The sequence below is a fragment of the Malurus melanocephalus genome, unplaced genomic scaffold (genome assembly GCF_030028575.1).
Source record: "Malurus melanocephalus ecotype Western Australia unplaced genomic scaffold, MMel_1.1 scaffold_224, whole genome shotgun sequence".
NCBI lineage: Eukaryota > Metazoa > Chordata > Aves > Passeriformes > Maluridae > Malurus > Malurus melanocephalus.
Window position 1 is genome coordinate 1,013,389 of NW_026623456.1, and position 15,593 is coordinate 1,028,981.

At 45.6% G+C, this 15,593-nt stretch overlaps 2 protein-coding genes across 2 annotated transcripts in view; both read right to left on the minus strand.

Moving 5' to 3' along the window:
* Positions 1–13,360, minus strand: part of LZTR1 (leucine zipper like post translational regulator 1) — a 35,893-nt gene extending 22,533 nt beyond the window's left edge. Inside the window, exons 1-9 of the mRNA XM_057374349.1 lie at positions 13,138–13,360; positions 13,003–13,065; positions 12,615–12,671; positions 11,925–12,004; positions 11,455–11,563; positions 9,727–9,810; positions 8,226–8,283; positions 7,499–7,638; positions 7,127–7,328 (exon numbers count right to left, since the gene is read on the minus strand). Of these exons, the coding sequence (XP_057230332.1) occupies positions 7,127–7,328; positions 7,499–7,638; positions 8,226–8,283; positions 9,727–9,810; positions 11,455–11,563; positions 11,925–12,004; positions 12,615–12,671; positions 13,003–13,065; positions 13,138–13,313 (969 nt within the window). The 5' untranslated portion in view covers positions 13,314–13,360. The remainder of the gene's footprint in view (positions 1–7,126; positions 7,329–7,498; positions 7,639–8,225; positions 8,284–9,726; positions 9,811–11,454; positions 11,564–11,924; positions 12,005–12,614; positions 12,672–13,002; positions 13,066–13,137) is intronic.
* A 222-nt stretch (positions 13,361–13,582) lies between these two features.
* IPO9 (importin 9) overlaps positions 13,583–15,593 on the minus strand; it is a 41,090-nt gene continuing 39,079 nt past the window's right edge. Inside the window, exon 25 of the transcript XR_008965864.1 lies at positions 13,583–15,579. The gene's annotated coding sequence lies outside the window, so the exon portion shown is untranslated. The remainder of the gene's footprint in view (positions 15,580–15,593) is intronic.

Sequence of the window (15,593 nt, forward strand, 5' to 3'; positions counted from 1 at the left end):
GGAATGGAATGGAATGGAATGGAATGGAATGGGCAATGCCCTGAGCTGCCTGCCCCAACCAGTCCTGCTCTGAGCATGAGGCTGGATGCAAAACCTCTGGAAGTCCTTCCAACCCACCTGCTTTTGTGATTCTAAGACCTCCCTCTGTTCTTTAACATACTGCAGGGCTGGGAGCTCAGCTGTTTGCTTGTTACAATGGAAATTTAATTTACATCTCAGATAGAAATTTAACTTTTACTTTTCCCCTCTGATGGTACAGACAAGGAAATAGGGAATAAAGCTCTATCACAGACACACAGAATGGACCTCTTCAAAGGCTATTTCCATTCCTTTGCCCCAGACAGAGTCAACAATACTTATTTTATTCCTGAAAGAAAAAGTCCAGCCTGTTTTTAGAGATTTCCACTGGCAGAAATCTCTCAAAACATCTCATGAAATCTTCAACATTGCACTAATGTCAGAAAGCCAGAAATATTTAATCTGCAGTGTATTTATTGAGATTGCCATAACTACATTGTCAACATAAATGGATCTATTGCAGCTTAACAAGGATGCAAAGCAGACGATCACCTTGGAAGGCACCACTTCCTCATAAGGAGCCGTTAATACAGAAAGGGACTGCCATGGGTTGGGGCAGAAGATGGAAAGTTGAAGACCATGATGTAGAAACCTACTACTCAGGATAAATCACAGGATCACAGGATGGTTTGGGTAGAAAGGGACATTAAAGCCTATCTTGTTCCACCCCATGCCTTGGGCAAGGACACCCTCCACTGTCCCAGGTTGCTCCAAGCCCTGTCCAACCTGGCCTTGGACACTCAAAGRGATCCAGGGGCAGCCTGCTCTAGGCAGCCTGTGCCAGAACCTCACCACACTCACTGGGAAGATTTCCTTCCCAATATCCCAACCAACTATGCCCTCTGGCAGGGGGAAGCCATTCCCYTTTGTCTTGTCACTCCAGGCCCTTGTCCCAGGTTCCTCTCCAGCTCTCCTGAAGCCCCTTTAGGCACTGGAAGGGGTTCTAAGGACTYCTTCCAGCCTTCTCCAGGTGAATACCCCCATCTCTCCCAGCCTGGCTCCAGAGCAGAGGGGCACCAGCCTTGGAGCAGCTCCATGGCCTCCTCTGAACTCTCTCCAGCAGCTCCATGTCCTTCCTGTGCTGGAACCCCAGGGCTGGAGCAGCTCTGCAGGTGGGGTCTCACCTGAGTGGGGCAGAGGGGCAGAATCYCCCTGTCCTGCTGCCCACCCTGGGGGATCAGCCCAAGGCTTGGAGGGTTTCTGGGTTAAATCACCACCTACAGAAGCAAACTCAATAACAAAAGCTTGTTGCAATATCAGCTCTGGTTATGGTGAGTGACAGGGGATGCAACAGAGACATTGTTTGCAATTGTGTTCTACACTGGGGATGAAACTTTTCCATCTGGCATTCAGTGGAGAGCACAGAATGGAAACAGGAAGGTTAATTCATTAACAATGACATTCAAACACGTGCTGGTAGAACCACAGAGGTCAGGGGATGAGGCTGTCTGTAATTTATTTACAGCTGTAATAATAGTAAATGTTATTTCCTTTAAAATAGTTTTAGTATAATGCAGTTGCAAATTTAAAGAGCAGCGTTAATGTATAATTCATCAGAGATGATGAGGCAGTTTGAAGAACAAGCCAAACTCCAGCCAAATCCAATGAATGTGTCACAAAAGATCCTATATTGAATCTGACAACAGGTGACAGAAATCCAGTGACCAACCATTTGCTTCTCTTTGGCATGTGGTGTGCACTCAAAAATCTAATAACCATAACATGGTTATCTGACTTCCTGAACAAACCAACCTATCAGACTTCCGTGAAGAGGTACCAAAATTGAGACTTTCTTTGTGAAAAACTTTCTTCTTAGAAAATATCAAATCCTGGTTCAAATGTAATGAAGATTTTACAAAATAACTCTGCTAAATGTTCCAATAAATAATWACCCTCATTTACAAATTGTAAACATTTATTTTCCTTTCTTTTTCAGTCTGGATATTTCTAGTTTCAACGTGAAGTGGCTGGATCTTGTTTTATCTTTCAATAATAGTGTAAAAAACCTCTGTTCCCCAGGTAAGCCAGGGAAGATTTAATTTCCTACACCAAAAGAGACTTCACTGCTGGTCACTGGGCTTCCCATCTTCAACCATTCTTCTCTAAATAACCTCCTTGATTTGTGAACACAACATGAGGAGATGTTATACTGGAAGATCTATGTAATAAACACATGTATTTATGTTACCTAATGATACTACACTGTGTCAGCCTCTAGAAACAAGAATATCATAGCACTTTCAGCCATTTCACACCATCAGGAGCTCTCTCAGCTTCCCACAAGAAATGGGAATTTAAGTCATTGTTTCCAGGGATGCTGTAAGGGAAACCATGAGGCCCAGACCACACACCCTGTTCATAAATCCTACAGGCAAACTGAAACACTGACCATTCGTGCCCACCTTAGGAAGAAATCTAAGGGAAGTCCAAATCCCTGAGCGGACTAGCATTGTAATCAGCAATTGGCAAAACTCTGGATAATGAGTAAACATTGGGGGAAAGCTGTGATTTTCTGTTGTCTTTCAAGGGTGTTGACAGAAGTTCATGCAGAGCAACTGCTCCTCATTCAGAAAGCATATTTCAAATCTTTCCATTACTCAATTTAATACCACTTCAGTGTGGACCATGTTAAATTGGTGTTATTCCAATTCCTTACGAGTGAGTGAGTTACAGAAATATTCCTCCTGTCTATCATCCATATAATTTGCATTTTGCTTTCTCTGGGAGAATACTGTAACAGGATGTAATAAACACCCCTCAGAAAAGATATGAACATAGAATTGACACAAAGAAATGGAGTTGTGCAACAGCGTTAGTTACAGTTACTCTGATATCAAGACTCTTATAAATACAAAAATTTTCAGGATATCTCTCCAGCTYACTGAGCACAGACCTGCAAAGCACACTGGCACGAAGCTCCTACATTTTTAAAAAAGGTTTTTATAGAAGYATGCAAGCCTGAACACTACATATTATTTAGAAACATAAAAAGTGTCAGTCTTCTCTCTGGATTGTGAAATGTTCAGTTTTATCTCTCCCAGCAGAACACGACACCTTGACAACTATCTTGCCCACTTGTGAGGCAGATCTTGTTAGGGGGCTCACTGCAGGCATTTGGGCCATTGTGCACACAGTAACATACTTCTTTTGCCTTAAAATATCTCGAGGTGTGTTACTGATCTCAGCACAGGGAGACTGGGGCAGACTCATCCACAGGAGGATGACTAAGTCCTTTTAATCTTCCTCSGCTGCCCACAAACCACGTCACTGTAATCCATCTGAAAACCTCCAAAACTGAGTCTCCAAGTAAGCCGAAGAAGGTTACCGGCACATTAACCTCCCTTTTGGCTTATTAAAAGAAAAATTAGGAGCTTTGAAAACTGRGAATTTTTATTGCTCTTGGCTTTGAAAGGCCTAATTGTGAGACTGAAATGTTTCCCAGAACAAGTTTTAGAGATTTCCCTCATAACTTCCGGGGAGATGGGTGACTTGCCGGTCCCTGCAGCCACAGGGAGATGATGGGAACTGTGAGGAAAGAGAATTTTTTTCCTCCTAACACAACACCCTGCCTCTAGAAGGCAGGCACCGCTCCAAACATCACTTTGGATTCTGTGGGTCTGTGTCCACAATGGGCTGTGCTCCCTGCCAGATCTGCAGCTCTGGTCATTCCCTGCAGAATACTCCTCTCTGTAGCACAGCCATGACTACCATGTGCTTGTGTGTGTCTGTCAACTCTGTAACGTGGGGCATTTTCCCTCTTATTGCCTGCTGATTTCTTATGCTGCTCCAACTTGCTTCAGAAAGTAAAGGATATTTTGAGTTCAATAGAAAAACTTGAGGCAAACAAAAAATCTATTTCTTGATTTTSAAATCCTCCAGTAGCCCTGTATAAAGAAAATCCATCACCCCAGGAAGCTTTGGCAGTGTTATGCAGGCAGGCAAGGACTCAGACAAGATAKTCCTGTGGCTGCCTTAGAAAAGTAGAACCCCCAGCTGTGAAGATCATCTAATAGTGAAGACAGGGAATAGCTCTATGTGCTCTGTACAATATATATGTACATGTATTATATACAGGTCTGAGGAGTTACAGACTGCAATTGTGTAGCTCAGCAAGGATGTCTTGTTATTCACTTTGGAGACATCCTAAAGCATAAAATGGCAGCTCCTGGATTATTTTTGAAGTACTGACCTGCTCCATTTCAGTTTCCCCTCTTCTACTCATTACACCATTTTCCATCCTCCATCCCACAGTGAGGCACTACCAAGAAATCTGAGCACCCAGGGCAGAGAACTACAACAGGTCCATTGCCAGATCTGCTCTCAGGTTTGCTCTACCTTTTTACTCAAAATGCAGAAAATGCCAGACTCCGTCTCAGGGCACCTGCAGCACTTGACACATGACTACTGCCTGTACTTAAGTAGTGCCTCTAGGACTTTCCTGGAATTCACCCCACTTTGCTGTGATTAATACCCAAATTGTGCCACCTTTTCCAGGTAACAGATTCAAGATTCCTCAGCCTTGTGTGACTTGTCACCTTTTGTGTTGCCCATAACTGAGTAGCAGAGGACATAAAACTTCCATCTGACAGCTTTTTCCTGCACTGGCATGAATAGGTCAGAAAAGTCCAAATCCCTCCCTCAGTACCCTGAAAAGCTCCTCAGAGCTGGCTAAATTCAGAGAACAAGACTGGAATGGCAGTAATCACACTCCTTCAGCATAAGAAAACTCTTCTGTAATCTCTTTTCAAAGCACTGTAAAAATCACCACTGAATTAACAGCTCAATCAGCACCAAACCTTCTTATTTTGGACTCCAGAAGCTTTACCYATTCCATGCTAAACGTCCAAATGAAGAAAGAACTAAGGATATGCATCACATGACCATAAGTAAGAAAGTAACCCTTCTATAGTGTGGTTAAGCAAAGTTGTAAYGCAGCATTTCTAAAATCATATGACATGACACAGTGCAAGCAAACCGTAAACTCTACAATCCACCCATTGGAAAGAAAAAAACCCAACTCTAAAAGTCGAGGTAGGGCATCCTGCTGCACAATAACAGAGGTCACTATCACTTCACACACAGCAGAAACCCTCAGGTGCTGAGACAGCATTACACTTATCGACTTCTATTTTGTTTCAAATTAACGTGAATAATTTTGTTCACAGAGATGGATAAAAAAGGAAAATCCAAGTTCAGAGTGTCTGGRGAACAGGATGGTATTACAGAATCATTGCCACCTTCAGAAGTCTTTGCCAAAAGCTCATAGATACGTTAGGAAAATGATTCTGAGAAATTACCTAGTTATCACTCCAGAAGATACAAAGTAACTYAAAACTTACTTAAAATGCCAAAAGCCTTCCAGGTTTTGCAGTTAATAGGTCTTTCAGGAAAATTTACTATCATGTGTTTCAACAGCACTTCATGTGCTTCAACAGCACCATATCACTCTCTAGATGTTGCAAAAGAAACTGCAAAATACAACACAAGCAACTAACAGATCTGTCCGGGATTACAGACATCTGAAGAAAAGAGCTCTGAAAACTGAAAAGAAATTTAGGAGGGGATAACTCAGGGAATAATGCTGGTTTACAACACTGCTAGGATCAGCTCTGCTCCTGGAAACAACAAGCAGTTCAAGTCCCAAAGAACCAATGCCTGCCAAAGCCTCCTGCATYGAATGGTAACACTGGAAGGAACAGAACACAACCTACAGTCCTGAAGGCAACTGTGGCGTTAGAAATTTGAAGAAGCAGCTTTATTTATTTCATATGACAGTAAATCAGCTTTGTAAAGCATTAAATAGGCTGCTGTGAAATACTTTGGTCAAGTAACAGCTCCCAACAAGGCCCATGTGCACAGTTAATTACGAGCAGTGTGTGCATGGGACTCTCTGGCTCATCCAACACTGTGATGTGTCTCTGCAAACACATAAACACACCAAATACACCAAACACACAGCATAGCACAGCACTTGGCGGGGGGGGAGCCCCTCACACCCATGCTGGCTAAATCAGTAACTCTGCACCTGATTCCTCAGCTCTCTGAGATGTAACCTCAGGCTGTGCAGTTCTGTGCACAGCACACGGAGTATTTCCTCCCTTAGAGCAGCTCACACCCTACACCTACTGCAACATCAGCTGCAGTACCTTAATGTGGCTTAAGGTGAAATCTATTCACATTAACACAGTGAGTGCTGCTGTTCCAAAGCCAGGAACCACATTGGTATGGGCTCCAGGGAACCAAGTGCTTGTGCATTCTGGGAAGAAATGATCCTCACTTACTGAAACGTGACCTGAAATGTGCACTGAAACCAGGAGAGCCCTTGGCACTTCCACCTGGAATACCAGCTGATCCCAGAAAGGATCTGTGTGTCATGAGAAAAAAACGACATTTCATCACACAATTGCTCCCTTACAATGAGCACTGAGTAGCAAAAGAAACAGATTAATATGTTKATCACTTTTTAAAAATTTAAATATAGTCTCATTTGGGGTGTTTCCTTGACCCTTGGTGGTCTACAGCCTTTTACTGCCAATGTAAAAAACAGGCATTTTGAAATTTATATCTCTTACTAATGCAAGCGTGCTAAAATAGCCCTTTCTGAGCCTCTATATTAATACCTTCCTGCCACACCTCTATGTACAATCAGAATTYACAAGATTTTACACCCACGTGCATTACAGGGACAAATCAAACCTTGTCTAGTTCAGAATTCTGCTTCAAGAGCATCACATAGCCAAACAAAGAACAACTGGTATACACTGAATTCATTGTTCAGCTTTTGACTGAACAAAYGATTGACTTGTAACTCTTATCAGACTGTTTCATGGTATTTCTTTAAAAAGTGCTAAGCATAGTTTTAGATRTGTCAACACTGAATAATTTTTAAGGACTGCTGCCCACAATATTTTGAACTGATTAACCATCAGTAGGAAGGAGTTGTTACTATTTAGCTAAGAGTCAATGTTCTTGTTAAAAAGTGTCCATGGCAAAAATGAGTCAAGAAAAATGGAGCATAAAAGGAAAAAGTACAAGCTGAAGGTTTTACCTCGCTGTCAGGGCTGGGCTGGATGACCTCCCACGTCTGGGAGTCCACATCATAGCAGTGGAGCTCATTGGGCAGCGTGTTGTCTGCAGCCCCCCCGAACACATAAAGGTGCCGGTCGAAGGCCACCATCGTGTGCCCATATCGCCGCTGCGGAGGGGGCGGTGAGCCCCGCAGAAGGTGCTCCGTGGGGATCCGTGTCCAGCTGGGACAGGAAACACACTATTATTTTACAATTTTTTTTAAATTTTCTAACTCCATTCTTCTTCACCAGGAGACACAGCATTCTTCGTCAATATCCTTAAGTATTACATTTCTCAACTCAAGCAGTCAAGAATAATATGGATTTTGCATGACTTAACTATCTACACTTACATCTTTTCCTTAAATTCAAACTGGAAGAGATTATTGGTAATCTTTGCTCCACTCTGGCCAGAGAAAACAAACATCTTGTCTTTGCAAACCGCCACGGGAAAATTACAGCAAGAAGGAGGAATTTCACCACTTTGTTCAATCTGAAAGGTAATTAAGTTCAAAATCAGAAATGCATTGTTATAGTGCACAAGTCCACACGCTGAGGATGCTGCAGGGYCACGGGACACGGCCAGAGTGAGCACATGGCATGGGCCTTGTAAAGCTGGCAGCAGGTAATCAACTCCTGCCGTGCTTACGTGTCTGCACAGACTGATTTTCCCTGGATAAAAAGGTTGGGAGACCACGTTTTTAAAGCTCCCAGTACTGTCAGGATCAGGACTTTGGTGAGCTGGCCAGCCAAGCTCCCAGTCTGTGGCAGTGGTCTGAGTGGGAATGAAGTGGTCAGAGTGGGAATGCAGTCCCTTCCACAGAGGGCACAGCAAAACCCCCATGGGAAGTCCAGATTCAATTCACAGATTCACAAGCAAAAAAAAAATCACCCTTTCATACACACTTGGTTTTGCAAATATTCAAACCAAATAAAATTTGAGCTGTTTATTTTCACTGCTGTGTTAAAAATGCATTTYGGAGAGACAGCAGTGCAGTCGAGCATGGGAAATTTTAAATAATGGTGCATGAAAACCAAAAAAGAGAATTCTATGTATTAGYTGAAATTAAAGCTTCTTACCTCTTCCCAGCAGGTCAACTCCCTGTCCTGCAGGCCTATTGTCCACATGTCATTTAATCTGTGTCATAAAACAAAAAATGCTTGATTTGAAACAGTTAGTTTTTGATGAAAGGACAGAAATCCTATTTCATCAACATTCCTGAACAGGAAGAATCTCCTACTTCCACTGACAGAAAAACAGTCATTCAAATCCTTCTGTCCTATACCTAAATTTTACAGCCCCACCTCAGCTTGCTTCAGCATCTTTCTTGTTACAAGCAGACTTCTGTTAACAGCTACATACAGCAACTTAGCCTGGAGCTTAAGGATTTGAGCTATTTAATCTTTGGGATTTTTACAGAAACATCCYTTATTATCTAGCTCCTTCTGCTCATCCCTGTTAACTACTGAGACTGACCACAGAAATTATTTACATGGCTGAATCCTTCCTTAAATACACAAAGGAGGATAAAGCAGGTAACCTGACACATCTCTGACTGTGCTGTTCCCAGAACAAGTTACTCACTGTAACTACAGATGTTTCCTTTGTTCAAATTTGCCTGGAGGCTCAAGTTCCATAAAAAGACATTTTTTAACCTGATTAGACATATTTTACATAAATAAGACAGCTCCTCTCACCCACTCCTTCCTTATAGCTACCCAAGGCCCTAGGGGACTCCCTAAGCTGGCACTGAACAATCCCACAGAGTCATGCATCTTATTCCTCCTCCAGAAATAACAAAGACATCCCATCTGTTTTCCCTATTACCAGTAGTTCTCCTGGAGACTTTGTGGAGTTGGACACTTTTCTGCAGATTCTCCTAAGAAGAGGAGGCAATCCAGCTCCTCATCTGTGACAGTGTCTGTGTGCTCTCACAATGCAAATATTGTACATCAACATGAATTACTCCTCCAGTTCATCATGACAGAAAAAAAAAACACATCGCCAGAATTGACTCATTCCTGACAGACCAACAGCAAATGCAAGGAGCTACTGTGGGGCAAAGCACCAGGGTCTCTCTTAACATCTCAGCACCACKCATTTCCAGTCTTTCCCCATAAAAATCTCACCTCCCTTCAACCTAAGTATTACATATTTCCAGAGATTTCTGAGAAAAAACTGATACGTTGCTCCTAGTTCTGTCAGATGACTTCACAGCAAATCCAGGCTTTGCTCTCTAAGTCTTCAGGAACATCAGCCAGCCTGTGCTGGGGACCTTTTGAGAAATGTGCATTCACCAAATTCCAAAGATCATTTTGCATCCCTAAAACTGAGCAGGTTGTCAAATTCCACATCCACAGCCACTCTGAGTAACCAGGTCTTTAGGTTTTAAGCACCTACTTATTTGAACATGAACTGGTGAATTGCAAAAGTGCAATGCTCAACAACAGACTGGATTTGCAAAGCTCTAATGTTTAAATCCCTTGGGACATTTCCCATGGAAATGTCTCTACAGAGGTGGAAACTGAGGGGCTGGGATTTCACAAAAACAGTCAAAGAGAGGGTGACACCGCCCCATACCGTGCATTGCCATCATATCCAGCAAAGATCCACAGCTTGTCACTGTACACTGTTGCGCCATGAGCTGACCTGGCCACTGGCAACCTGCAGGGGAGAAAATATAGACAATAATCTTTGCAGCTGTGGAGGGGCTGCAGAAGGATCTAAGAGCTAAAATGCACATGTAAAAAGAAGAAAGTCCTGTACACAAAATTGCTTCTGCCATGTACCCTCCAAACACTGAGTGAGCCTTTGAAGGCACATGTTAGTTTTGCACTCTGCTGCCTTCAGTGGAGAGAAACCACCTTAATGCAAACAGCAAAATATAAAGAAAAAAAACTCAATTAGTTCCCAGGACTCAAATACTCTTAGAGCATTTTATGGAAAGTAGTTAAGTAATAGGAAAAATCATACCACCACTGGTAGTGCAAGGTGGAAATGAAGTTTTGCTATGAACATCCCAAATGTATTGCCATGGATTAAGTAGGTGAAACACGGAAATGAGACCAGGACAGAGCTCAGGATACTCGTATGGGATCAATCAGGGTGCCTCCAAGATGTAGTGCCCACAATGAAAGTCCAAAACTATGACTTCTGTTCCACGATCTTTGTTGTTTTAACTAAATCAGCCAGGCTGAACAAACCTGGGATGCCACAAGGCATCTGTTGGCTTGTCTGAGGTTACTGTGCTGCCTGAACACTAACTCTGGGAAACGACTAACGAAATGTGAGTGTGTAAACTGAGAAAGAATTACTCTCCAAAATGTCCCATTACTACAATTAACCTGAAAGAGAAATTACTAATATGGTCTATGTTCTAAAATATAATGTTCTCTTCAGAGGTGAACAACAGTAACACAAGAATGGATTGGACATTCCTCATCCCTCTCCACAAAGCACAATAACAAATATTCTCTTCTCTCCACTGAAATCAGCATTACAGAAACTTCAACTATGTACAGGACTATGGGTAAAGGCACTGCATTATCCTTACTGCGGAGTAGTAAACACAGAACTATAAGATGTTTGGGGCAGAAAGGAACCTTAAAGCCCAACCAGTCTTACCCCCTGCCAGGAGCAGGGACACCTTCCACTGTCCCAGGGTGCTCCAAACCCCATCCAAACTGGCCTTGGACACTTCCAGGATCCAGGGGCAGCCACAGCTTCTCTGGACACCCTGTGCCAGGGCCTCCCCACCCTCACAGGGCACAGTGCCTTCCCAATATCCCATCTAATCCTGCCYTCTGGCAGTGGGAGGCCATTCCTCTTTATCCTGTCACTCCAGGCCCTTGTAAAAAACACTAAGTAGCTGGATCACAGTCAGTGTCAGGAATGGCATTCTGAAACATGCACAGAGTCAACTTTAGGAAGCAATGTGTTAGTGATTTTGATTTTCCTTGAAACACTGAATCTCAGGAGCCCAYGTTCATGAGGGATCAACAAATTCAGGGCTGTCCTTGAAACTGAAAGAATTCAGAAAAAAACCCCATCTTCATTTGCTCCCATGTCTTCTGTCATGGACCTGAAACATGAAGAGTGGATTTTGGACAAATTTCCATTACAGTGCACTCTGGAATGGAGRCCTTCCAAAAAAACTGCTTTAGAACCAAAATTTAATTGAGAAAGCAGAGCAGCAATCATCCTGCAGCCCTAATATCAGCAGAGTAACTACATCTGAATGTGCCATGTGAAAGGATGCCAAGCTACTCTCACTCCTCTGAAATGAGAGGCAATTACACCAGCTCTTACCTTCCCTCAGTCTTCCACTCTGTCCACTGACCAGTTGCAAACTTGTACTCAAAGAGGTCATTTTTATTCTTCAGGTTGGAATTGGAATAGATATCTCCAGTATAACCACCTGGACAACAAGAATTCCATTAGACTCCCAGCAACGGAGTGCACAAACTCCCAGGGATTGCAACTTCTCCCAGGAGAAGTTTCAGATTGCATAAAGTATTAGGCTAATGGACTACTACAGAAGGAGACTTCTCCTCCACTCCTTCTCCTGAAGAATCRTTATGGTAATGAGCATCAAGTCTTTACTTTAAACAAAACAGCAAAATATTTCCAAACTAAAGTTGAAATCACAGTTAAGCATAAAAAATACTGGATTTCCTACTGAACAAGATCTTTGACACTTCCTAAGGATTGCTCATTCCTTTTGCAAACCAGTACAGCAGCACATCTACCACTGCCAGCACAACCTGCTGCTGCCTTACCAAACACGAACATGCTGCTTCCGTAGACCACAGCAGAGTGGTGGTACCGTGGTGCCGGCGGCGTCCCCGTCGTGAAAGCCCTGCAAAAGTTACAACAGCAGCAGTCAAACACCCTAGTCGTGCTTTGGCACTCAAAACTACTGGGCAAACTCAGGAAACAACCGTTAGAATTTACTCTGCTGTTACTGAGTGCTTCACAGGTTTTGGATTTTTGATTGCATTAAGGTTTTATGAAACAGCGATATAGCATAAATAGTTACAAACATGCTGCTGCTGAAATCTATTTGTCAGAGCTGAAAAGTGAGGCGCAGGTGAGATAAGACAGACTGCCCAGCGCAAAGAAGAGGAGCCAAGAGAGGTGTGAGCCCCGCTGGCACCTTCCCTGGCCCGAGGGGTGCAGCAAACCTGGTCCCTCTGCCCGCTCATACGCTGCAGGAACAGAGGTGACCTGGGTCCTGGCCCTCGCTACACTGCCCAGCCTTCCCTCGGGCAGGATTGATAACCCCTGATGGCCCAGCACACAGCAGGCTGGCAGGAAGCAGCTGTAACAGCGCAAGGCGAGGTGACACTCCCCCTCGTGTACTCGGGTAGAGTCACAAACTTTTACATTCGGCCCGAAGTGCTGAGGGAAGATGAGGTATATCCTGGCCTTGCCAGCGTCCAGGGACAGCGAGGGGCCGTGCTGCCCACCTGCACCACGAGCAGTCCTTCACGTCRAAACGCAGCAGGTCATTCAGCATCGTCTTTCTGAGGAGAGGGACCGAAGRAGTGGCTTAGTTGGACAGGAGTGCCCTGGACAGGGGCGGCCATGGACCCTCAGCCCTTTTCCCCTCACACCCACCTCCCCTCACACCCATTTCCCCTCACGCCCATCTCCCCTCACACACCGCCCCCCTCACATCCATCTCCCCTCACACCCATCTCCCTTCACACTCCGCCCTCCTCACGCCCATCTCCCCTCACGCCCATCTCCCCCCACGCCCCGCTCCCCTCCCGGCCATCTCCCATCACCCCGCCCTACTCGCACCCATCTCCCCTCAGCCCCGGCCCTGCTCCGCCCGTTCCCAGGTCCCCTTACCCGTTGTCCCCGCCGAACACGTAGATAGCATCCCGATAAGCCACCACGGTGTGTTTGCTGCGCCTGCAGRCGACATGGACAGGTCAGCGGCGCCGGGACCACCCCTCCCACTATCCCGTCTGCTCCCCAGCTCACCGRGCCCCCACGAACTCATCGCAGGGAGGGAGACGGCGCCAGCGGTGCACGGTCTCGAAGGGCCCAAAGTTGAGAGTGAGGTACTCGACGCTGTCCGAGCAGCTGTGGTCGAAGTCCACGCTCGGGGCCACCTTCGAGCGCCCCGCGCCGCCCGCCGGGGCCGTGACCGCCGCCATGGCACGCGCCTGCCCCGCCGGACTACAGCTCCCGGTGTGCCCCGCGCGCCCGCCTTCCGGCGCGTTTGCGGYCTCGTCGGCAGACTACAACTCCCAGCGTGCCCCGCGCCCGGGGCGCCGGCCTAGCGGCTGCTAAGCACTGTACTACAGCCCCCAGCATGCMCCGCCCAAAGGGGGTGGGGCTCAARCGCCACTGCGGAGCGCGTTCTGTGCTTGGGGCCGGGGTGGGGCGGGGGTCGAGGCCGAGCTCGCCGGGCCTGGCGGTACCGGAGCTGCTCCGGTACAGACGGGATTTACAGGAAAAGGCAGGTGGTGTTCTACATTACAAGAGTTTATTTGTTAAAACAAAAAAAAGTCCCCAAGAGCAAACAAGGCCAGTTCATCCCCAGAGACGAGCCCTGAGCAGGACATGTGTGCCAGGCACCAACGCAGCTGTGACAGCGGCCCTTGGCTGTGCATGGCCCACAGCCCACCCTTTGTTTTTCCCTGGTTTATGTTTCCTAACATGGTGTCACCTCTATGACTATTTCGTTTCTTTGCAATAGCAGACAACACAAGTAATGCTGCACCTCAAAACCAGACCTCAGACACTGCTTCACAGAGTCCAGCAGTTTCCATCCTGAGCAATCGCTGTTACTGGTCAGAGGGTTTTTTTCAGCATAGTTCCTGCAGCCAACACAATCCTTTATAAAGGCACATCATGGAGCCTTCAGAATTTTGTTACAAAAGAGGACAATGGAAAAGAGAAAAAGCAACGAAGTCATGAGCACCAGCAAGACTTTGCTGAGGTCCCTCAAGCCATCTCACTCATRGACTCACATCCAATCCAGCCTCTTCCTAGGGATTGCTTGAGTCAGGTATTTCTTGCCAAAGGTGAGTAGTTCTCTGCCCAGGGTGAAATTGCCATCAACAGTTGCTGTACAACCACGCCATCCCAGTGGCAGTCATCATCCCAAGCTTCAGCTGATATGCACCAACTCCATCCTCAGCCAGCTCAGGCTACACCTGAGCAGGAGGGAGAGTGCAGAGCACTAATTCAGCCTARAGGAACAACCTTTCCACTTCTCAAACAATCCTTAAGGGACCCAGTGCCTTTCTCTGTCCAACTGTGCTGTGGGAAACTCAGGTGCCTCTTTACATATAAAGACAGTGACACTTATCCCATTCCTCCCTTCTCACAGTGCTGGAAAAGCAGCTTTTAGCCAAAACACAGATGAGCGCCAGCAGGAACATGACACTGGCCCATCCAGAATTTTGGAATTTCAGACAGACACCTTTGGAATCACACAGACACCCYTAGATGTCTCAGTGTCAGTAGTAATATCAGCCTCATTTTTCATAGGTCTTGTTTAAATCCACCCCTCCAACTTGTCTAAAGACCCCGAGGCACAGGACAGCAGCTCCAACTCTCACTGGAGCACACAAAAACCCCACCAGCACCTCTGTGAGCCCAGGCTAACCAGCCTTCAATGTGCTGTTTCCTCCTGACACCCTGAACACACCTGGATACTTACAGATGTTTGGTATTCACTTCCCTCGAAGCATGGATGGCTGGGTTTGAGCCTCTGCTGCTGACTCACGGGGCAAAAAATGCTGGTCCTGCCTCTTGCCAGAGCTGGGACCAGTTCCTCTGAGGACACTCATGACCTTCCTGAACAGCCATGGGCACACACACCACTGCAGCCATCTGCTTCTTGGTGGGTTTTCAAGACTGCACTGTTCTGTTTAACTTGGCCCTTTCAGCAAAAGCTGAGAGAGAAAGGCCTCAGAACAAAACTCTTACTGGACTGCATGAYAGGAGGGTCAGAGCACCCAGTTTAATTAGATATTCCTATAGACCACAGAATCCGCAGCAAAGAAAGACACTGAGACCTGATGGCATGGGARGAGTTTGTACCTTATTAGACAATAAAAATCAGGCTTCAAACTCCGCTTCTCATAGAGATAGTTGGGCACACAAAATATTGAGGATGGCTCAGAGGAGTCTGCAGAGGATGGGGGGGTTCCACCCTGGCCCTGCCCATTCTCAGGCACAACATGAGACCAGTGAGACACAGAAGGACTCCAGGTTATGGAGGTTTTGATACAACACCGAAGCAAATTATTCCACAAAGGAACATAAAAGTGCCTTTCTTAAAAGGAAACTCTGTAACACGTCAGCCTGTTGTTTTAAGCAGCAGGTACATACAGCACAGGACTCCCTTTCTGTCCAGGTGATTCCCATGAAATACCCAAACATCCTCCAGCAGCATGTGCAGAACGTGTCCTAAAGAGAAACAT